Below are 23,505 nucleotides of genomic sequence, written 5' to 3'. Positions count from 1 at the left end.
ACTTATTACCAAAACACAGAAATAGTTTACTGTCAAGTTGAGATAAATGTATTTTAAATTAACAATACCACAACTGTCTAATAAGATGAATAAGCCATGAAGGAAAAGGAGAATAGCAGCATTTATTTTCTAGCAGCAAGTGCCTAGTGACTGAAATAAACTTTTTTAAAAAAGACATCAAAGTAAGAAGGTCTCCACATAGATTGAACAAAACAGATTTCACTGTTTCTACAGCTGCTGCAGCTTTTCAAGCAGGGAGGCTTCATTTCAGCCGACCCGTTTCTTCAGATGTAGGTTTTGTTTTCAGTTCAATGAGTTCTTCTACTCGGGCCAGAACACTTTCTATTAAATCAAATGTGAAAAGAGCTGAATGGAGAACCTAAAATGTCAAGAAAAATTAATGTTACTGACATAAAGACCTCTTAATATCAACAACAACATTTCCAAATAAATGTACACTGCAGCAGGTCAAGAATTGGCTTTCAGAAACCTAAAAAGCTTAAAGAAAAATCTTCATTCACCTGAAGTTGCATTTCGGGAGTCATGTTAGGAACATTAGGAATCTTCTCTCCACCAACCGTTACTGGGCAAAGATTTTTAGGGTTATGAGATTCTGTAACAGAAGAAAATGGCTATCATCTGTCAGATTCAATTAAAGACATTACAGTGACTACATTTTCCACCAATAACTTCACATGCCACTTCTGTTATTCACTAGCAAATGTTTTCTTTTCAGTATCTGAATTATGGGCAAATGACCAGGGCCTATTGACGTAATGCTTGAAAGAAACCATTTGCTCAAATGAAGTTAAGCAAAATTTTTTATTACATTCGAAATTTAAGAGTCCACACAGCTGATATTGTATTTATTTCGGCAAGTGATAACTTGCTGATGTATGACTGCTCTGAGTTTTTGGAAAATATGGAAAAGAATAGTTAAATTTGGGGGCTTATTAGATTTTCAAACTATAATTTGTCAGTAAAAAGAATAACTGATTCTACCTTAAAAGTATAGAAAGAGCTGGTATTGTGAACATAAATGCCATTGTACAGATATTATAGAGAGAAGGCTGAAGGAATAATATTGTTAAAAGTGTTAACTTAAACTATCAGAAGCCAGTTAGCAGTTTATTTTTTATTTTTTGGTGGAGCAATGAGGGTTAAGTGACTTGCCCAGGGTCACACAGCTAGTAAGTGTCAAGTGTGTGAGGCTGGATTTGATCTCAGGTCCTCCTGAATCCAGGGCCAGTGCTTTATCCACTGCATTGCCTAGCTGCCCCCAAGCTGTTTATTTCTTAAGGTTTAATTTCAAATTTTATATGGAAATAGGCAATGTCAAAGTCAAAAGGAAATGTGTTGCTACTAGCTCATATATAAAGAATCTTTGTCCTCCAGAAATAAGCACATGTCTTGAATTGTGCTAGGTCTTTGTTAAACTTGAACAATAATGGATCTGAGGGGAAGCGTAAATGTGAGCCACCTTGTTTACAGCCACTGAGTTAAAAACAAGAAACATTTTAGTAAGAGTAAAAACAAAAAATAAACACAAAAACTGGAAAGAATGAAACATTTGGTTCCCTGTCAGCCTGAATTAAATATATCCTGCATTTCAGTTCTTTATCTTTGAATATAAAAGTTTGTTCAAATTTGAGGTCCTAAATAGGTAATAAAAACATAAGCAACCAACCTTGTGTGGTTTCTTTTTTACTCTTAATTTCTGCTTCGTAATGTGCCCTTGACATATTAAGTCCTGTGTGTAGTGGTTTTAAGAAATTTGTCTCAATCTTCTTAAGTTCTGTCCATAATCCAGTCTATTCAGAAGAATTAATGAAATTAGTTAATCATGTACATTATTGCAATAAATAAATTCAAGAATATGAGTCAAAGCTGTCTTAACCCCAAACCATCATTTTTAATTTATGCTTTGTTTTTCCATCACATCCACTTGTGACTACATCTTCTTCCCATCCAGGGAGCCTTTCTTTCTAACAAAGATTAAAAAAGAAAATCAAACAGTTCAACAGAACCCATAGAACAGCCGTGCCTGATCACTATACAGTATGTAGGGCGCATCTGCCTAGTTCTTCTGAGGTTCAGCTTCCTCATTATCACTGAAAGAGCATTCTGTATCACTTTGCCCTTCTTTCTGTTTCTACTTCAATTCAAAACAAAACAAAACATTCCCTAAGTGCCTACTATGTGCCAGGCACTATGCTAAGCACAGGGGATACAAAAAGTGTCAAAAGACAGTCCCTGCCCTCAAAAAGCTTACAATCTAATGGGGAAGGTAACAAGCAAACATTTCAAAGCAAGCTATACAAAGGATAAATAGGAAATAATTAAAAGAGGGAAAGCACAGAACTTAAGAGGGGGTTAGGGAAGACTTCTTGTAGAATAGGGCTTCTTAAACTTCTTCCACCCTTTTGGCAAGAGAAATTTTTTACACGTCCCCGGGTGTATCTACCAGTATATAAAACAGATACACACATCAAACATTTCCTGCCAAATTTTTCACGCCCCCCCCCTTCAGTTATTCAACCCCGTGTAGGGTCATGACCCGCAGTTGGAGCAGAGGAGGGAGAATATTCCAGGCAGGGGGGACAGTCAGAGAAAATGCCCAGGGCCAAGACATGGAGGGGCTTGTTCATGAAACAGCAGGAGGTCAGTGTCACTGGATCAGAGGGGAATAAGGTGTAACAAGACCAGAGAGGAAGGAGAGCCTAGGTCATGAAGGGTTTTGAACGCCAAACAGCATTTTGAGTTTGGTCCGAAAGGCCACAGGATGTCACCAGAGTTTATTGAGTGGGTGTGAGTGGGTGGAGTTTGGCATGGTGGGAGATAGAGTGGCTGGATAGAGGAGAGGCTGGAGTGGGGAGAGACTCCAGCAGCTACTGCAAGAGTCCAGGCATGAGATGACAAGGACCTGCACCAAACTGGGGGCAGCGTCAGGGGCAAATTGGAGAGACATTATAAAGGTGAAATCAACAGAATGGATGGGGTGGGGGAGGAGTCCAAGATGGCCTCCTGCGCTGGAGCCTGAGGAACCAGGAGGATGGTGTTGCTCTCTATGGGAACAGGGAAGGTAGGAGGGAGACTGTCTAGGGGAAAGATGGTAAATTCTATGTTGAACACGGTCATCCAGTTTGAGATGATGGAAAGGCAGCAGGAGAAGTGAGACGAGGTCCCAGAGACTGGGGCAGGACAGGCAGACCTGAGAATCAGCACAGAGGTGATAATTAAATCCAGGGGAGGTGATGAGACGGCCAAGTGGCGCACCCAGGATCTGGCAAAGCAGCAAACCATCGTGTGGATTGTGGGAGTCGCCGTGTATGGTTTTCTGGGCTCTGCTTCATCACCCACATTCCTCTGACTCTGCTTATGGTACGGGAAGTCTGAATCGGCTTCTCTTTGCCACGCTCACCCATCGTTCCTGGCCAAAGTGATGTGACTTACTCCTTTTTTACAGGAAAGCTTTTCAGATACTTGAAGGCAGATATCCCTGTCCCCCAAGTCCTCCTTTTTCCACATAAAACGTGCCTGGTCCCTTCCCCCTATCCTCACCTGGCATGGATTCAAGGCCCTTCACACAATTCTAGTTGCCTTCTAAGGGTACACTCAAGTGTATCGTTATCTTGGCATCAGATCTAGAGCCGAAAGGGACCTTAGATGCCACAGATTCCAACCCTTCTCATTTCACACAGGAGGAGATGAAGGCCCAAGAGGACCAGTGGCTTCTGATCCGTCAGTTTCTACTAGGTCACATAGGTAGTACATATCAGAGGAGGCATTTGAACCCAGGTCCTTGGCTCCTGGGTCAGTGCTCTTTCCACTGTATTGTGTACTTCCCATATCCTTTTCATACTCGGATTCTGTACCCAGAACTGAACAAAATGTTTAAGCCATGGTCTGACAAGGCCCCCAGCACAGCAGGACAACTGTTTTCTTATTCCTGAAAACTGTGCCTTCTGATGCCTCCTGGGATTGCTTTAGATGGTTTGGCCACCAAACTGTACCACTGGCTCCCACTGAACTTCTGAGTCCAGGCTCTGCGGACCCTTTGAATGCCTCTTCTTTTTCCCTCAACAAACCACGTTCGGCAGTTATTTACCAAATGCCAACTGTGTGTAAGGGCCTCTGCTGTTAGTGTGGAGGAATATTAACCACTGGTTCCCAGAACATTCAGCTTTAGAACAGTCCTAGAAGGTCTGACCTGTATGAACAAGAGATGCACCTCCTACAATCTGCCTGGAAGCTGGTCAACCTCAAGGACCTCCCTCCCTAGGCAGCCCATCTCGCTTTGGGGTAGCTTATTGCTAGGTTTCTCCTTACATGCAACTGAAATGGGTCTCTCTTCAACCTGACTCCCTCGTTCTGCCCCTCTGGGTCCAAGCAGACCAAGTCAGATCCTTTCTCAATTTCCTAGCCTTCAAAAACAAAATGGAAGCCTCCACCCTCTGACAAAGGGCACCAGGATGGAGGAGGGCCTTGAGAGCACCATAAAATGCCATCCTCCAGCAGAACCTAAGCTTCTCAGGACAGGGGCTGTGTCAGTGTTCTCATGGCTTCCTGAGTGCCTTGCACATAGAAGAAGCTTGATACATCTTTAAAAAAATAAACATAATCATTTTATTCTGAACTTAAGAACTAAGACCAGCTTAGGTCTAAGTTCTTAGGATAGAAAGAGCACCGGCCTCAGACGGCCAATCCTCTATGTTTAACTTGCTCTTCCTTTCAAATATTCTTCCCAGTTATCTCGTGACTTTTCCCCTCCCCCCATCTTCAAGATGGCTATCATTGGACAAAAATCTGTGTGCACACATGCACACACATGCATATGTATGTACATATACACACATAGTGTCCATCTATATCTATCTCTATCTCTATGCATGCCAGTTCTTTTTTCTGCTTTCGAGTAGCTTCTTCCTTCATAGAATCTTTGCAGTAACTGTGGGGATTTGTAATAGCTACATTTTTGTTCATTTGGATGAGGGAGAAGAACCCTGGAGGAATGAAAGAGACAATGCCTCTTTTGAGGTATCTGAAGGACTGTCCTAAGGAAGAAGGATCTGACTTGGTCTGCTTGGGCCCAGAGAACACACTGAAGAGTCCTGAGTGGGAGAGGCTCCAATTTCAGGCGTGTGCAAAAGAAAATTTCCCAACAATGAGAGTCATCCCCAAACCCCAGGCTGCCCAGGTTAGGAGCCGAGAGAAGTTTTCAGACTGACGAAGCCTCTCTGCAGGACCAGCTTTATGTTCACATCAAGTGTGGCCTAGATGACCCTCCTAACATTGACTGATCTGTGAGTCTGCATATATAATTTGTATTCAATTTGCAGAGTTTGTATTTAATTAATAGGATTCCAACTTTGGAACAAATCCCTTGCATTCACTTTTCTTCTTTTTTTTCTCTTTTTTTTTTTTTTAGGGGGCAATGAGGGTCACACAGCTAGTGCCAAGTGTCTGAGGCTGGATTTGAACTCGGGTCCTCCTGAATCCAAAGCCGGTGCTTTATCTACTGCACCATCTAGCTGTCCCCTGCATTCACTTTTCTAAACACACCTTCATCTTTTCCCCCCACCCCCACTGAAAGGAAATTCCTGGAAAGCACTTTTGTCTGCTTCCCCTCATGAAATGAATCCATTTAAATAATCTTGACATGGGCATAGTTTTCCCTGAGCCATTTGGGTAATTATGCTGTTCTATGATTTAGTTATTTCCACTGAATTTATAATTATTTGCTCTTAAGTCCTAATGCCCATCAATGGGTAGAAAAGAAAGCTGAAGATTATAACTTATTAAAAATGAAATGTTAATATTTGTATATTGATCATGTTAGATCAAAAAACTTTCCATAAACCCCTCCACTGGCTGAAAAGATATGAAAACTGCAGAAGCCTTCCGTAAATTCTTAATTTCACTCCTTCAAAAGGAAATAAAAGCAAAGTCCTACCATACAGTCCTCCTGTTTAACATAGCATGTATAAAAGCTATTTTTTTTTTTTGGCCATAAATGCAAACATTTATTTCAGCACATAAATCAAAGAGTTATGGTTACTGACTGGGGACTATATTCTAAATTTTCTTGAATTCCATGAATTCATAATGACAATTAAATAACTTCTTCCTTCTCCCTCCCCCGAAGAGCATCCGGCCAGTGATGCACTGGAAGAGGTTTTAGTTATAGCTCATGAGCAGTATATCTCAACAGTCTTTATTTTAAAATTAAAAATTTAGGTAACCACATGTCTAAACTTAGAATAAGGAAAAAGTGTTAAAGAGAAGTTAAGCTTCTGTTCAACATAATTCTACAAATCCTTCATATGATGCACAACAGTAATATTTTTGGAAGTCTGTAGGAGGAAAGTAGCTATGGAAATAAATATGGTTTCCTTCTGTCTTTGCATCAGACACCAAGACAAAAAGATAAAAAAACTTTAAACTTTCTCTCAGTTCACACGACTAGAAAAGGTAATGACTGACATTTTAAAAATTTTGCTAATGCAAACTGAGAGGAACTATGGATTCGAATCATTTTACACAAATGCATTTGATTTGTTTTTGGTTTTTTGGATAGGGCAGTGAGGGTTAAGTGACTTGCCCAGGGTCACACAGCTAGCATGTATCAAGTGTCTGAGGCTGGATTTGAACTCAGGTCCTCCTGAATCCAAGGCCAGTGCTCTATCCACTGCGCCACCTAGCTGCCCCCAATGCATTTGATTTTAAACCCATCTCCAAGCCCATCAGTTTTCTACTTCCCAACTTTTCTGGAGGTGGCGCACACAAGTGAGTTTCTCATTTACTGCTGCGTGTCTTACGAGGGGGAACACAGAGTTTCCATGCAGCTGGAGGACCGTCCAGAGTAAGAGGAAAGGAGATAAGGAAGAAGGCAGGTTGTGGTAAGAAAGAGACCAGAGGAGATGGGGGGCATTGCCCACCTGCGTCCAGAGGCTGCTGTCTCTCAGCCTCTGCCTCTCTAAGCCAGGTGCTGCTTATTCTGCCCTTTTACATATGCGCGCACCCACACACACTCACAGAATACTAACATCTGCCTTGTGGGGTTGTTGAGAGGTTGAAATAATGTATGTAAAACACTTTCCAAACCTAAAAATGCTATGTAAATGTAAGCTATCGTTGTCATCATCATTACTAATGTTGTTGATTGTTTTTACTATGAGCTAAAACATTTTCTACATGAGCTCCTGACTACAGAAGGAGGAAGGGACCCGGGTTAGTTGAGCCCATGAGCAGAAACCCCGCCTGCTCTATCCCACCTGTCAAGATAATGGAATGTGATAGATGAGATTTGGCAGATACTCAGGAGCCCACCTGAGTGGATTACTGGCTGACTTGACTGGATTACCGGCTGATTTATAGTTGACTAGATTCTAAGCACAGCTGGCTGGTACTTGAGAGTACTTAAGAAAGCATGGTTCTCAGAAGCTAACAAACTTTGAACTTCCGGTCTAGTCAACCAACCAGCTTGAAGAACCCCCCATTTCTGGGAGGAGACAGGAAGGAGGAAGGAGAGCCTGTGCAGGGAGCGCAGTCTCTTTTGGGTTCCTGACCTGAGCGTGGTGGCTTGGGACTTCAGAGGACTTCACAGAGGAGTTCAGGAAAGACAGGACTGCCAGGTTGTAGGAATTCTGTTCCCAATCTTTCTCTTTCTTTACTATCTTTTAATAAACCCTTAAAAACCTAAACTTGTTTATCAGTGATTTTAGTCAGTTTCCCCCCAAAACTGGGGGGGGACAGATTAGAACCTACATTTAGAAATTTAAATTACACACACCCGCGCTGTCCTTGGGGTGGCACACAGGTTCTGAATCACAGCATCCATCTGTTGACCAACAGCTGATGAACTGACACTTCTCTCCTGTACAATCTGACAAATTTCTACAACTTGTCTGGCTGAGATAGGCCCATTCATCAGCAGGTACAGTTGAAGAAGTGCTGGGCTGGAAGAGTGCTTGGATTCAAATCCTGGAGCTGTCAGTTACCCCCAGGATGACCCGTGTGACCAGATAGGAAAAGGAGGTGGAGAAGAGGCAACAGGAGACATTGGAAAGAACTCTGGCTCTGGAGTTAGGTCCTAGGTTCAGACCCCACCCCCCATGCTTGCTCCTTATGTGACCTTGGGAAAGTCACAACTTCATCTGTAAAATGGGAGGAAGGGCTTGGGTTAAATGGGTTCTGAAGTCTCCCCCAGCTCTACATCTATGACCTTCTGACCAGGGTTCAAAAAGGACATTACATAGGAATGTAAGAGAGGTTTGGGCCAGTAAAGATGACCAGAGATTTAACTGAGAAAGGATAAATTTGGGAAGATGAGGAATACTTGAAAACTACTCCCTGGGTCCAAAGACTGTTGCAAAGTCAACTCCTTAGCTTCTTTGAGAGAAAGGGGAAGAATAAGGAAGATATTGGCATATTAAAGATGAAGGAGGATAGACTAACAAGGAAAATTCAAAAAGGACAAGGAGAAGGTAGCTGGCAAGACAAAATCAAAGTAAGAAAAGGCAAATGGAACAGCTGGAGGTCAAAAGCAGAAGGACAATGGATTAGGGAGTGGAGCTCAGTGGGGAAGCAAAGAGGAGGAACTATAGGACAGGTGTAACTTTAGAGTTGTTAAGACTAAAAGGCAAAACTCACAGAAGAATGTGCTGAAATCATCTTCTAACCAAGAATGGCTTGGAAGGTCAGAAGGAGGGAGCTGCTGTGCTGATACAGGAGTGGAGCCCAACCCCACAGTCACCCTGACACAGATCCAGTCTCAGGAAGTCCTCACCAGAGAAGGAGACCCCCCAGAGCCTCTGAATCAGCTGAAGCACCGGTGTTGTCTGGAACTAAACTCACAGTCTGGTGAGAGGGCTGAGCCCTGGGAAGGGGGGAGACTACAGGGGTCTATGCTGGTGCTGAGGCAGAACTTGGATTTTACACCCCTGCTGAGAACCAGGTGGTAGGCTTGAGTAGCAGTGGCCCAGGTTGGGGAGGGGCACAGGCTCCTCGGAGCTGACAACCACAACACACAAAGCTGGTTGATTAGCAAGTTGGTCTGGGGTCATCTAAGGACCAGGGAACAGGCTGAGCAAGTGAAGAACCTGATCCTCCTTAATTCATACCACCTGGGCCTTCTTAAGCTTGGGTTACTGCAGCCTGGAAACAGTGCCCCACTTTAAGGAGCTGAAAGGCAAGATAAGTCGACAGAGAAAGGTGAGGACCATAGAAAGTTTCTTCAGTAACAAGGAAGACCAAGGGGCACCCTCAGAGGAAGATGTCAACATCAGGGCCCCTATATCTAAAGCTTCCAAGAAAAATACGAATTGGTCTCAGGCCATAGAGGTGCTCAAAAAGGACTTTGAAGATAAAGTTAGAGAGGTAGAGGAAAAAATGGAAAGAGAAATGAGGGTGATGCAGGAAAGACATGAGAAAAAAGTCAACAGCTTGAAGTCAAATTGGCCAAATGGAAAAGGAGGTACAAAAGCTCTCTGATGAAAATAATTGCCTAAGAATTAGGATTGAACAAATGGAAGCTAGTGACTTTATGAGAAACCAAGACACAGTAAAGCAAATCCAAATGAATAAAAAAATAGAGGGCAATGTGAAATATCTTCTGGGAAAAACTGCTGACTGGAAAATAGGTCCAGGAGAGATCATTTGAAAATTACTGGTCTACCTGAAAACCATGATCAAGGAAAGAGCTTAGACATCATCTTCCAAGATATTCTCAGGGAAAATTGCCCTGAAATTCTAGAAGAAGAAGCTAAAATAGAAATTGAAAGAATCCACCGATCACCTCCAGAAAGAAATCCCAAAAGGAAAACTTCCAAGAATATTATAGCCAAATTCCAGAGCTCTCAGGTCAAGGAGAAAATATTGCAAGCTGCCAAAAAGAAAGAATTCAAGTACTGTGGAGCCCCAGTCAGGATAGCACAAGATCTAACAGCTTCTACATTAAAGGACCAGAGGGCATGGAATATGATATTCCAGAGGGCAAAGGAAATGGGATTACAGCCAAGAATCACCTACCCAGCAAAACTCAGCATCGTCTTTCAGCAGAAAAAATGGGACTTTAATGAAAAAGAAGACTTTCAGATATTTGTGATGAAAAGACCTGAAATGAATGGCAAATTTGACTTTCAAATACAAGACCCTAGAGAACCATAAAAAAATTGGAGCTGGGGGACATACCTGGGGTCATACAGTGGGGACTGTCTTCTGTCTGAGGCTGGGTTTTGGCTGGGATCCCCCTGGGTCCAGGGGTGATGATTTGTCCACTGTGTCACTTAGCTAGATGATAACATCTTTAGGGTTAAATTGAGGGGTGAAGGGAATTCACTGGGGGAGGGGGAAGGGCAGAAGTTAAATCCTACATGAAAGTAACAGGAGTTATGGAGTTGGGGAAGAGATGGGAGAGGAGCAGGGCAGTAAATGAAAAGGCAGAAAAGGCTCAAAGACCTTAAACTCATCAGACCTGCCTCAAGGAGGGACTAACAGACACACCCAACTGGGTGGAATAATCTATTTAATCTGGGCAGTAAATGAGTCTAACACCCATCAAAATTGGCTCAAAGACCTCAATCTCATTAGAATTGGCTCAAGGAGGGAATAATGTACACACTCAATTGGGTGGAGTAATCTCTCTAACCCTGCAGGAAAATAGGAGGGGAAAGGGATAAAGAGAGGGGGGCAAAAGAAGGAAGGGCAGAGTTGGGGAGGGGACAGACAGAAACAAATCCCTTTTGAAGAGTGATAGGATGAAAGAAGATGGATAATAGAATAAATATCATGGGAAAGGGAATAGGATGGAAGGGAAACAGTTTACAATAGTAATCATGAAAAAGAGAAAAGGGGAAAATTGTACAAAAAATATTTATAGCAACTCTTGGTAGAGGCTAAGAATTGAGAATCAAAGGAATGTCCATCAATTGAGGAATGATGGAAAAAGCTGTGTTATACAGGAAATGACAAAGAGGATGATCCCTGAAAAACCTTGAAAGACTAATGAACATTGATGTATAGTGAAGTGAGCAGAGCTGAGAGGACATTGTGCCGTAGTGACTGCAGTATTGTTCAATGAGCAATTGTGAATGACTTTACTCTCAGCAGTGAAATGATCCAAGACAATCCCAAGGAACTAATGAGGAGGCTTACTATGCACCCCTATAGAAAGAACTGATAAAAAACACTTGTGGATTGTACATATATAACCTGATTGCGATCTTGTGGAGGGGGGAGGAAAGGGAGGGAGGGAGAAAATGTTTGTTGCTTAAAAAAAAAAAGACTAAAGAAAACAAGGGGTCTTAGTCGTCACAAACCTGTTTTTTAAAAAATATTTTGATAACTTCTTTCTCAATAGAATTGGTTTCCCTTGCAATACTATCTATATGTTTTATGCATTGGAAAGCATCATTCTGAGAAGGGTTTGTAGGCTTCATCAGGCTGACAAAAGGATCCAAAGTTAAGAACCCCTTAAAGAAAGTTGGGTTGGGTTGTCAAATTATCAGAAGGTAATAATTGGCTGTAAAAAAAAAAAAAGTTTTAACATATATAAGGTATAATATATGTAAGTGCCCAAAAGTCATTCCAAAAAAAAAGAAAACTGACAATCTCAACCAGTACAGAAAACGGGAAATTTTGTGTTGCCTTGTGCTCTGTCCAGTGTTTATCTTTCTGCCATAGCCAAAGGATGATCTGGGTAGGCTGATCTCCCTCCTAGAGGAGAATATGAAGGGACCTTGAAAATGAGGGGGTAGCCAAGGGCTCCTGCAGCAAACAGAAGAGGGGCTTCAGTGGAGAAGAGACCTGCCAATTGTCTGTTCAGAGGGTGGCTTCTGAAGAGTCTTGCACAGAGGAGAAAGAGAAATAAAAGGCCACTTACACACCAAAAGCTTGACCCCCCCCCCCCACCTCAGTCCCCCACACCTCCGCCCAAATTTAAGGCACTTCCTGAAAAAGAGATGAATGGTCTAAAGTGTTTTATAAGGGCACAAAGTGCCGGACGGAACCTGTAAATTACCGCCAAAGATGACCGACTCTTGGGCAGAGAAACTGAAAACCACAGAGGCCACAAGTTGTTTTTCTCACTGTTACTCACAGGATAGAAAAAGAGAAACACCGATCTAGGAAACCAAGAGTTGGCTCTGAAGGTACTGCTGGATTCTGGGCCACAGAGTAAAAGAGCAGGACAGCAGACTGCTGGCCAGTGATGGAGTGCCTCTAACGGGTACTATAGTAAGAATGCTGGATGCTCAGCAAGTCTGATCAAAGTTAAGCTAAAAAGGAGGAGAGCCAGGACAGCCGAGACACCACAGGACGATGACAGGACAGCTCCAGTGGCAGAGATGCTCCGAAGTCCTGGGAGGTAAAATCCAAATCCGATATGCCCAAGATCTCTGGTTCTTAACAGGAGGTGGCAAATTTGGCCTCCAGCCTTTACCACGTGCTAAGAGAGAAGGCAGGCTAGCAGACCAGGACGGACTTCAGTTTGGGTTTTCTAAACATTCTTTTTTTTTTTTTTTTTAGTGAGGCAATTGGGGTTAAGTGACTTGCCCAGGGTCACACAGCTAGTAAGTGTTAAGTGTTTGAGGCCGGATTTGAACTCAGGTACTCCTGACTCCAGGGCTGGTGCTCTATCCACTGCGCCACCTAGCTGCCCCCTACTTTTTTTTTTTTGACAGCAGTCTTTGATAAGTTTAATTATAATTTAAATTTCCATCCACTGAATCCCTGGTTTGCTTCCTAGTAAACCCATTTGTGCTGAACAAAGCTTGAGGCCTGACAAAGGTTTTCCTCACCATTACCATCTCTCCCCAAATATAACATTCAATACTGGGGGCAGCTAGGTGGCGCAGTGGATAAAGCACTGGCCCTGGATTCAGGAGGACCTGAGTTCAAATCCAGCCTCAGACACTTGACACTTACTAGCTGTGTGACCCTGGGCAAGTCACTTAACCCCCATTGTCCCGCAAAAAAAAAAAAAGAAAAAGATAATATTCAATACTGAAAAAGCCGTGACGTCCCAACAAAAACCTCTTCATTAATCTAGCTTGTCTTTAGGATGCATTTCCTGCTGTTGAATATAGACTGAGTTTTGACCGAAGGATTTCCTCTATTCATTGGGTTTGTTCTCTGATTTAAGACTTGTTCATTCGGAACATTAGATTCTCTTCAGGAAGGCAACTGCTAGTTTTTCAGTTATATAATAAAGGTGGTGGTGGTGGTGGTGGTGGTGATGGCAGCTACCATTTAGACAGCACTTTAAGGTTGGCAAAGTACTGTATACTATCTCACTGGATCTTCACAACAACTATTATCTCCATTTTACAGAAGAGGAAACTGATGCCCAGACAGGTTAAGGGTTACCCAAGGCCCTTTTCTGCTAGAAAGGGTCTGAGGCAGGACTCACAATTTAATACCATTATTCCTGGGTTCTTTGGGAGGAAAATACTGTGTAAACTCTAATGATAAAAACTATGAGGTATAATGTGAGACTAATCTCTGAAATCAGACCTTTAGCTAATTTTCGAAGCCAGGGTTTAATTTCTAATTTCCGAAGTTCTGGATCATCAGATGAAGGAGAAGCATGAGTCAACAAGGAAAGACAGATATATGGCTGGGCATCCCCCCCCCACCCCCTGCACCTCCCTCGAATCTACCAGGGCCAGCAGAGAAGGAAAAGCTCCAGGTCTTCTTCCTCCTGCTAAAACCCAGACATCCCTAATCCCCACTTAGAAAAATTCTCTCTGTCACCTTTATGTCCGGATCTACCAAGCGTTTCTTTTATTGTTTCTAAAAAAGATTCTTAACGCCATCCTGTGAATCAGAGTCACAGCCAACAGAGGTGACACATACGTGGAGCTGTGTAACTATTAGACTACAGTGGGTGGCAAGGGTGGAGGAGATAAAAAGCAAACAGAATTTTACTTTATGACAAACCTCCCTCAAATCATTTTCTATTTATTGAGTCCTTTAACAATGCACACCTTAAAAAAAGCCCACAAAAATCTCCCTTTGGCTTCCTACGCTACCCAGAAGGTGCTATTAACGTAATCAGCTTTTGTACCGAGGAAGAAAATCTGAAGTTGGCATTTATGACAGTCACTTAAAAACTTCACAAGGTTTTCATTTCAGGCAGGAAAAATGTATTTATAGGTTCAGATAATTGTTAAAAAGACCTAGTTATTTCCTGGCATACACAATGGCAAAAGGTGAAATCAATGGTCAGCAACCATGCATCAGCCTTATGTCCACAACAAGGCTGAGGAGTCCCCGTGGTGTCAGTGGAAAATACACTGGGGAGAAGAAAGAAACTGGCAAGAGGGAGAGGCAATGTCATCAGTAAGGGCCACCTGGTGGCAGCCCACCAACTGCTCAAGTGCTCTCTGAGGCACTGGTCAGGCTCGCCACCTCCATGAAGCCCTCAGGCAAAAGTATTCTCTACCCCCTCAAATGTTTGGAGAGCCCCTGGTCTGAATCTCATCCTTACTCTTACCCCACTGCCCTTACCACGTGCACAGGGACACACTACCTACATGGACCACCAAGAGATTATCAATTTCTGGAGGGCAGTGACCATGGAGCCTTTTGTCTCCCAGTCCCCAGCATTTAGCTCAATTCCTTATGCAAAAGTCGAGCTTAGTCAATAAATATTTATTAAATTGCATTAGCTTGAGTAATTGCCTAAAAATTTTACATCTCTCCCCTCTGCCAGAGTGAATATAGTTCACTTACGTGATTGTCACTTTCATTATCCTTGATAACCAGATACCTCAGCAAATTTAATGAAGCCATGATCCTGGAAAATTAAAATATACAATCAACAGCAATTTCAATTAACAAACTAGATGAAATTTTTATATTTTACATTTAACAATTCCATAATAATTAGTAATTAAACTATTCAACAGACATTTAGGCTAGGAATAGCCTATTTTTTATTTTCTTGATATAACTTCATCAAAGTTGCATTACTTTGTTCTCAAGAGGAATCTTTTCAGACATTAGAACAACATCTCGGGGCAGCTAGGTGGCGCAGTGGATAGAACACCGGCCCTGGAGTCAGGAGTACCTGAGTTCAAATCCGGTCTCAGACACTTAATACTTACTAGCTGTGTGACCCTGGGCAAGTCACTTAACCCCAATTGCCTCACTAAAAAAAAAAAAAAAAAAAAAAAAAGAACAACATCTCTTGCTTCCCAAATTTAAAAAATCTTTTCACAGATACTTTCCTTGTTTCAAAGGGGAACCTAAGGGGCAGCTAGGTGGCACAGTGGATAGAGCAGCGGCCCTGGAATCAGGAGGACCTGAGTTCAAATCCAGCCTCAGACACTTGACACTTACTAGCTGTGTGACCTTGGGCAAGTCACTTAACCCCAACTGCCTGACTAAAATAAAACCAAACAAAGGGGAACCTAATCTTTTGATAAACTGTAATAGGAGATACCTTAAATTAGTAGCCATGGCTAAAAGAAGGGGAGGACCCTGTACTTTGGGACAGCCTCTGTGTGTTGTGGTTGTTCATATATAAAGATATGCACAAACATAAATATTTTCTTTACGTCTGATGAATCCTAAGATAAATGTAGCCAACTAATTCACTTCTCTTCTTTTGGTTTTGTTTTTTGGGAGTTTTTTGTGGGGCAATGGGGCTTAAGTGACTTGCCCAGGGTCACACAGCTAGTAAGTGTCAAGTGTCTGAGGTCGGATTTTAACTCAGGTACTCCTGAATCCAGGGCCGGTGCTTTATCCACTGTGCCACCTAGGTGCCCGACTAATTAACTTCTAATTTCTGTGAGCACCAGGAAATGGACTGGAGGAGAATGATCTGTTGTTCCCAGTGTCAAAGTATGTTTTAAGCTGTTCTTTGACGTGTCTGAAGCAGCAGCCATGGTCCGGCAGAATGGGCAGAGAACGGCCTTGGAACTAGGAAGGCTCGGGTTCAGGTTCTGCCTTGTGTGACCCTCCAGGCAACCTGCTCAATCCCCAAGCTTCAGAGAAGATGCTGATCAACACCAACAAGAGTCCCTCCCTTCTTTCTATTAGGGAAATCACAGGCCCAACCCCTCTGGAGCCTTCCCTCTCCCCGAGCTCTCTGCTGAGTCTCCCCTCCTTCCCCCCTAACCCCCCAAAGGAGGCCATGCATTGAGAGTCCCTCTTCTCTTCCTCCTCATCTCATCTTCTCCCACTATCTCATCCTCCACCCATCTCACGGGAAGAAGGGGTCCTTCTCTTGGCCAAGGCAGTCTCCTCAATGTGCGCCTGTGCTCCTGTGACCTCCCATCTTCTTCAGCAGATGGCCTCCTCTAGCATGCCCACTTTCTAAGCTTCCATCTCTCCCTATGTCCTGCTCGAATCTCCAAGAGGACCAATGACTTCCTGATCAATCTAATGGCCTTTTCTCAGTCCTCGTCCTTCTCGACCCCTCATAGCCTCTGACACTCGAGATCACCCTCTTCTTTTGATTTTTTGGGACACTGCTCTCTTCCGGCTCTCCTTCCAGTCCGACAGCTCCTTCTCAGTTCCTTTGCTGGCTTTTCGTCCAGGTCATGCCACTGACCATGGGAGGGAGTCTGCCAAGGGTCTGTCCTGACCCCGTTCTCTGCTCTATCTCACTTGATGACCCCATCATCTTCTGTGGATTCAATGATCACACCTCTGCATTTGATTCCCAGACCATTTATCTGGGCCTATTCTCTCTTTGGAGCTACATACAGTTCCTTGTTACCAACTGCCCTTTGGCCACTGTGTAGGAGCCTCTGACACAGTGGGTGTGTACAACTTATTCTCTTTCCTGTCACTTCCTCCCCCTTCCTAAGTTTCCTAATTGCCGTTGAGGACACCAACACCGTCTCAGTCACCAAGGTTTACGGCTTAGGGGTCATCTACAACTCCTCACTCATGCTCATCCTACATATTTAAAATATTTTCAAGCCTTGTGGTTTCACATCTCTCCTATAAGTCTGTCTGCCTGTCTGTCTCTCCACTCACACAGGCAGAAACCTGGCATGGGCCCTCATCACCTCCTGCTTGGACCACTGCAATACCCTTCTGGCTGCTCTCTGCCCACTTCAGTCCCTCATCCACTTAGCTCTCAAAGTGCTCTTCCTACAGCATGGGTCTGACCAGGTCATCCCCTGCTCCATAAACCCCAGTGGCTCCCTATCACCTCCAGGATCACATACAACATTCTCTGATTGACTTCCAAAGCCCTTCCTCCCTTCCCAGTCGTCTTCTTTTTTTTTTTGGTGAGGTAACTGGGGTTAAGTGACTTGCCTAGGGTCACACAGCTCAGCTAGTAAGTGTCAAGTGTCAGAGGCAGGATTTGAACTCAGGTCCTCCTGAATCTAGGGCTAGTGGTCTATCCACTGTGCCACCTAGCTGCCCTCCCAGTCTTCTTGCTCCTGACTCTCCTCCACGCACCCTCTGATCCAATGATACCGACCTCCCTGCCGTTTCCTGCCCAGAGCACACTCCAGGCCTTCTCACTGGCCATCCCTCATGTGCAGAATGTTGTCTCTCCTCATCTTCCAGCCTCGTCTGGGGCTCAGCTCAAGCCCCACCACACTGCTGGGGCCTTCTCTCTGAGACTGCCTTATATTTGCATTCCATCTAACCTGTATGTACACAGCTATCTGTATGGACGTAGTAAGTACCCAGTTCTCTCCCCCATTAGATGGGGAGCACCCGGAGGGCAGGCACTGTTTTTGCCTTTCTTTGTAGTCTCAGCATTTAGCACAGCCCCTGGCACATAGCAGTGAGTCCTTAGGAAAGACTGTTTGACTATGTCCTCTGTCTCACAGGGGCGACTTTACTAATTTACTTTGTAGAATGGATTCCACTTCCAAGGTACAAAGAAAATTGAATCTATTCTTTAGAACAAAGTTAGTTTCCCTTCTGTCTCATATGACTGAGAGTGGCAAAAATGCCTGATGGCAGAAGGATGTACTGAGTGATTTCTGAAGATCCATGAAATGGATCTTTTTTTTTTTTTTTCATTTTTGGTTCCTATGCGCACCTCTCCCTCTCCAAGTTTTTAATCCTTAGGATCAATTCAATTGGAAAGATATGAAAAAATGAGATAGAGTAACAAAGGTTCTATAATAAATTGGAAGAGCCTAACAGATCTTAAGAACTGGTATGCTGCCAATAAGACATTCTCATTAATGTAACATTTCATGCTCCTGTCAGAGCGCTGGTCAGCAATCTCTATGACACTAAGTGCACTGTGGAAGAAAAACAAGGCCGCAAAGCTCTGGGTAGAACGCTCTCCCCCAAGAGTTTGTGACTAAAGGCCAGGGCCAAAGATATACATGTTCTTCATGTGGCGCCTATCATACAATCACAAGCATCAATTAGTGGTTAAGCAGAGGAAGTGGCTTCTGTCAGAAGTAGTGTAAGGGTACAGCTCCTTCTTATAGGAACAATATTATTTCAGATTATTCTTTCTTTTGGGGGGGGGGGGCGTCAATGAGGGTTAAGTGACTTGCCTAGGGTCACACAGCTAATAAGTGTCAAGCGTCTGAGGCCGGATTTAAACTCAGGTCCTCCTGAATCCAGGGCTGGTGCTTTATCCACTGCCCCACCTAGCTGCCCCCAGATTATTCTTAAAGTATTAATTGGTCAAAGCCACATCTTTTAGTGAGAAAGCTAAGAATAATCTTTGTAGAACTGCCCCAAGCCCCAAGCCCTAGAACAGCAAGCTTCATTGGACTCTATTCCTTAGCCCTGGAATTCACTTTTCCATCTTAACCTACGCCATGCTTGAGTTCCTGATCCAGATCACTCACCTGTCGGAATCTTGGAGCAGGTCTGTTTCCACTCCTTCAGGAAGCATGAGCACCAGGTCGAGAAGTGAGATCAGCTGGGGCCCTGTAAACCACTTCCTGTCCTCTGCTCTCTAAAAAGCAACAGCGGAGAATTTAAGTAAAACCGTAAAACTTTGTATTTTTCTAACACATCAACACAACACTCTAAAAACAAGTAGTTTACAAGGACCCCTCTGCTTGGAGTGAGAACATGAAAAGTCAGATTGACAAAAATATTTCTTTAATAAGTTTCCTGTTGTGATTAAAATGCATAAAAATTCAATTTATTCACAATTTTCCAGTAACTCGTCTACTGCGGTAGGAAAAGCAGAATAAACAATTAGGAAAGAAGACTAGAACTGCGGAGACACAATGATTTTGTTTCTCTCTCTAACCCTTGTGAACTGGCATTACACAATGCGAGTGAGCAGATCATTTCTTTCTTTAAAGAAATAACCCATTTTCATCCATGACTCCCCTTCTGGACAACAACTGTTGCTTCTCTCTAGGAACAAATCTTGCTGGTTGCTTCCTCGTTGCTTCAGGGTACAAGGAACAAATGAGCTCATATAAGCAAAGTCCTTTGCAAACCTGAAAGCATGTTGTAAATGCTAGCTATCATCCTTCTCCAACAGAATTAGAGCACACAGATTCCAGGAGGCTACACAAGGGGTACGAAATACGCTGACACAGACAATATTCAGGGCCAGCACTTTTCAAGTCCCCGTGCCATGTGTTTAGATGAACAGTAAATAAAGGTTAAATCTCTAAGTTATAGCAAGGTAGAGCTGGCTCCCTTGGGGTAGATCCACTGGGATGAGAAGGGTCTGGATGGGTGGTGATTTGAAAAAGGGAAGGAGGGAGCACCTCCCTCTCTAAGGTCACAGAAGGAAGAACAGCGATATACTCTCCAAATTTGTGAGGGGTATTTTTGGGGATGGGGGGGAGCAATGAGGGTTAAGTGACTTGCCCAGGGTCACACAGCTAGTAAGTGTCAAGTATCTGAGGCTAGATTTGAACTCAGGTCCTCCTGAATCCAGGGCCAGTGCTTTATTTACTGTGCCACCTAGCTGCCCCTGTGAGGGGTATTTAAAAAAAAAATCATAGGCAAAGCTAGTAATCAAAATAGGAAATAATCTATTAAGTTAGAAAAAACAAGCAGGGTCCAAACTCCTATTACTATGATTTTTGCAAATTGGCCACACCACCTGGAAAATAAACTAAGCTGATACCAGTGACATTTTTTGCTTGGTTGTGTTCTTACCTTTAATGAGGCATCAATCTGGTTTTTTATATTCTGAATGACATAGCCTTCCACACCAGCATGATTACTGGTCTTCAATAAACACCTTGAAGACAAAATCAAGATACATTCTATGTGATCCTGGACAGTCTCCTGATTAGCTGATGATCAACATTTTACACATGCCCAGAGCTTTGTTTTTAGGAATAATAAATCCCAAGTAATGCTGAAGAGCCAGGTGATGATAGCAACAAGTCATTAATCAGTTAAATGGTTAATTAATCAGTTAATTAAAGAGTTACTCTGCACCTGATGATGGGGAGCCGACATTTGGCTACCAATAAAAATCCTGTATTAAACCAGAGTCTGCTTGTGTGTTCTGCCTACAGTGGCAGTAACTAACTGTGCCAAGAAAGGGTTCCCGCTGCAGGGCCACAAATACCCACAGACCCCTCCACCTCCACCCCACACCCCGATGGAAGGAAAGGCCAGATTCAAACATACATCCTACACCATCTTCCAGAGACTCCCTTCAGCAGAAAGTTCTGCTCAAGATGATGAAAAATAATTTATAAAACACCTGTGCTTACCAAGTGCTAAGTATTTAACACTTTCAGTAACACATTTTAGTAATGTTTCCCTATTTTTATCATAATAATAGCTTACATTTATGTGGTGATTTGTGGGCACCAAGTACTTTTTTGTTTTCGGGGCTATGGGGGTTAAGTGACTTGCCCAGGGTCACACAGCTAGTCAAGTGTCTGAGGCCAGATTTGAATTCAGGTACTCCTGAATCCAGGGCCGGTACTTTATCCACTGTGCTACCTAGCTGCCCCGGCACCAAGTACTTTTTACAGACATGATCTCATTTGGGGAGGCAGGGTAGAATAGTGGCCAGTGCCCTTGACATTTTCTTCACTGAGGCACAAGGGAGCGGTCGAGTGTCCAGAGTGTTGGGCCTGGAGTCAGGGAGGCCCAAGTTCAAATCTGCCAAAAGGCACTTGTTGGCTGTGTGATGCTGGGCAAGATCACCCTGCCTGCTTCGGTTTTCTCACTTGCAAAATGGGGATCATGATAGCACTGACCTGGCAGGTTGTGTGAGGATCAAATGAGATCATATTTGCCAAGCATTTAACAGTGTCCAGCACATAGTAGGCACTCTGTAAAGGCTCATTCCCTTCCCTTCTCCTTCCCTCTATATGCTTCAACCAAAACATCACAACCAACTGAACGCAGAAGTAGATTTGAGAATCCATTTGTCCTCCACTAAGCCAGATGATAAAGAGATGAGCAAAAAGATAGAAAACAAAGCCACTCTTCTCACTAAGTGTTTTTGTTTTGGAAAATAGTTATTTGTTCATTAAAAAGGTTGTTTATAGGGGCATCTAGGTGGCGCAGTAAAGCACTGGCCCTGGATTCAGGAGGACCTGAGTTCAAATCTGACATCGCTAATAATATTCATTTAAAATGTTTATTTTTTATTTTGGCAGGGCAGTGAGGGTTAAGTGACATGCCCAGGGTCACACAGCTAGTAAGTGTCCTGTCTGATGGCAGATTTGAACTCCGGTCCTCTTGAGTCCAGGGCTGGTGCTTTATCCACTGAGCCACCTAGCTGCCCTCCAAGAATATAATTTCAATGCCATTATCTGTCACATCACATGCCATCAATTCAAAATTTTGCCCTCCAATGAAGGATAGCCATTCATTATATTTGATTCATACCTAAATAAAATGTTCTTGCCTTGCGAATTCAGCTTGTCTATATACAGCTGCAGCACCTTTAAACCTTTTTTCCTCTAAAAAGAAAAAGGAGATAACACTGTTAAAGAAAAAAGATTGCAACATTAATTAAATTTAGGCTCTATAACTGAACGTTATTAGTAATGAGATGTTTACATACCAAATTCTCAATGGGGCAAAAGGTCATTACTTTCACCAGTTTCTGCAAATAAAATTTTGAAAACATCAAATGAATGCGAGAACTGCATTGAACATATTCAGTTATGTAATTAATGGCTAGCATTAAACGTTAAGAAAGAAATGAAGACAAGAGAGGCACAAGTTAAGGCAGTTGTTTAACATGGGCTCACTCCACTGTACAGAGTGGAGAAAGTTGATAACAAATGATATTTCCCATCTATGATACAAATCAGGGGAGAAAAATACACAAAAGCAGGAATTACAGAGAAAATACAATACATTATATCCAGGGTGGCCAGAGAGCTCAGATTGCAGAAATGAACAAAAATAATGAAGCAAATTATAAAGGAAAATCACTCAGCTGGTACTTCTTAGGCTTTGGCTCCTGCCCTGAAAACGGGGACTGAGAGGCAGCCTACCATGGTGGAGAGAGCACTGGACTTGAAGTCAGAAAAACCTGGGTTCAAATCCTGCCACTAACACTTATGTGCTATGTGACCTTTAACCTCCTCATCTATAACACTGGGATGATATTTGTAGTGTTCACCTCACAAGGTTGTTGTCACCATAAAATGGGATCAGGTAGGAAAAGTCCTTTGAAAACTTTAAATGTTTATATAAATGTTTCTATCATAAATCATTATTATTGGGGGCAGCTAGGTGGCGCAGTGGATAGAGCACTGGCCCTGGATTCAGGAGGACCTGAGTTCAAGCCCGGCCCCAGACATTTGACACTTACTAGCTGTGTGGCCCCGGGCAAGTCACTTAACCCCAAATGCCTCACAAAAAAAAATTATTATTATTATTTTTATTGAATCTGGTTACATATGGGGTTAGAATTTATACCAGAATCCCCCAGAAAGTCCTTAAGTATTTAAAATATTACAATGAAAGAGAGTGAAACTCCACCTTTAAAATATAAAAGTGTTTGTGCCTGAAACAAACCAAATTCATTTAGCCAACCACCATGTGGCTCAGACATATAATTTAGGTATGATCAGACATAATGGATTGCTATCCACTTTCATGGCTGACAACTTTTAACAGTCAGCAGTATGACAGACTGTAGATATAGAATAGAAAAATAGATATGACACATATAGGTATGAACATATTTTCTATCGATTATATCCTGGCTATGTGACCCTGGGTAAATCACTGAATGCCTGAGTGCTGTAGGGAGCAGCCCATGTAGTTTGGGCTTCACTGCAAAGCATTAGCCAGGACCAGATTAAAAGGTAATTGGGGGGGCAGCTAGATGGCACAGTAGATAGAGCACCGGCCCTGGAGTCAGGAGTACCTGAGTTCAAATCCGGCCTCAGACACTTAACACTTACTAGCTGTGTGACCCTAGGCAAGTCACTTAACCCCAATTGCCTCACTAAAAAAAAAAAAAAGGTAATTGGGAGGGGGCAACTAGGTGGTGCAGTGGATAAAGCACCAACCCTGGATTCAGGAGGATCTGAGTTCAAATTCAGCCTTAGGCACTTGACACTTACTAGGGGTGTGACCCTGGGCAAGTCACTTAACTCTCAT

The 23,505-nt window shown here is 43.0% G+C and overlaps 1 protein-coding gene across 3 annotated transcripts in view; it reads right to left on the bottom strand.

Annotated features, from left to right (window-relative positions):
- Positions 1-121: 121 nt before the first annotated feature.
- Positions 122-23,505, bottom strand: part of GLMN (glomulin, FKBP associated protein) — a 43,796-nt gene continuing 20,412 nt past the window's right edge. For all 3 annotated transcript variants that reach the window (XM_043963472.1, XM_043963474.1, XM_043963473.1), the window contains 8 exons: positions 21,950-21,991; positions 21,772-21,845; positions 20,071-20,155; positions 18,789-18,898; positions 14,734-14,797; positions 1,688-1,811; positions 522-613; positions 122-379 (listed from right to left, as the gene is read on the bottom strand). In XM_043963472.1, the coding sequence (XP_043819407.1) occupies positions 263-379; positions 522-613; positions 1,688-1,811; positions 14,734-14,797; positions 18,789-18,898; positions 20,071-20,155; positions 21,772-21,845; positions 21,950-21,991 (708 nt within the window). In that variant the 3' untranslated portion in view covers positions 122-262. The remainder of the gene's footprint in view (positions 380-521; positions 614-1,687; positions 1,812-14,733; positions 14,798-18,788; positions 18,899-20,070; positions 20,156-21,771; positions 21,846-21,949; positions 21,992-23,505) is intronic.

Source organism: Dromiciops gliroides, chromosome 4 (assembly GCF_019393635.1).
Source record: "Dromiciops gliroides isolate mDroGli1 chromosome 4, mDroGli1.pri, whole genome shotgun sequence".
Lineage (NCBI taxonomy): Eukaryota > Metazoa > Chordata > Mammalia > Microbiotheria > Microbiotheriidae > Dromiciops > Dromiciops gliroides.
The sequence above is the reverse complement of the archived record's forward strand: the minus strand, read 5'-3'. Positions and strand labels throughout refer to the sequence as shown.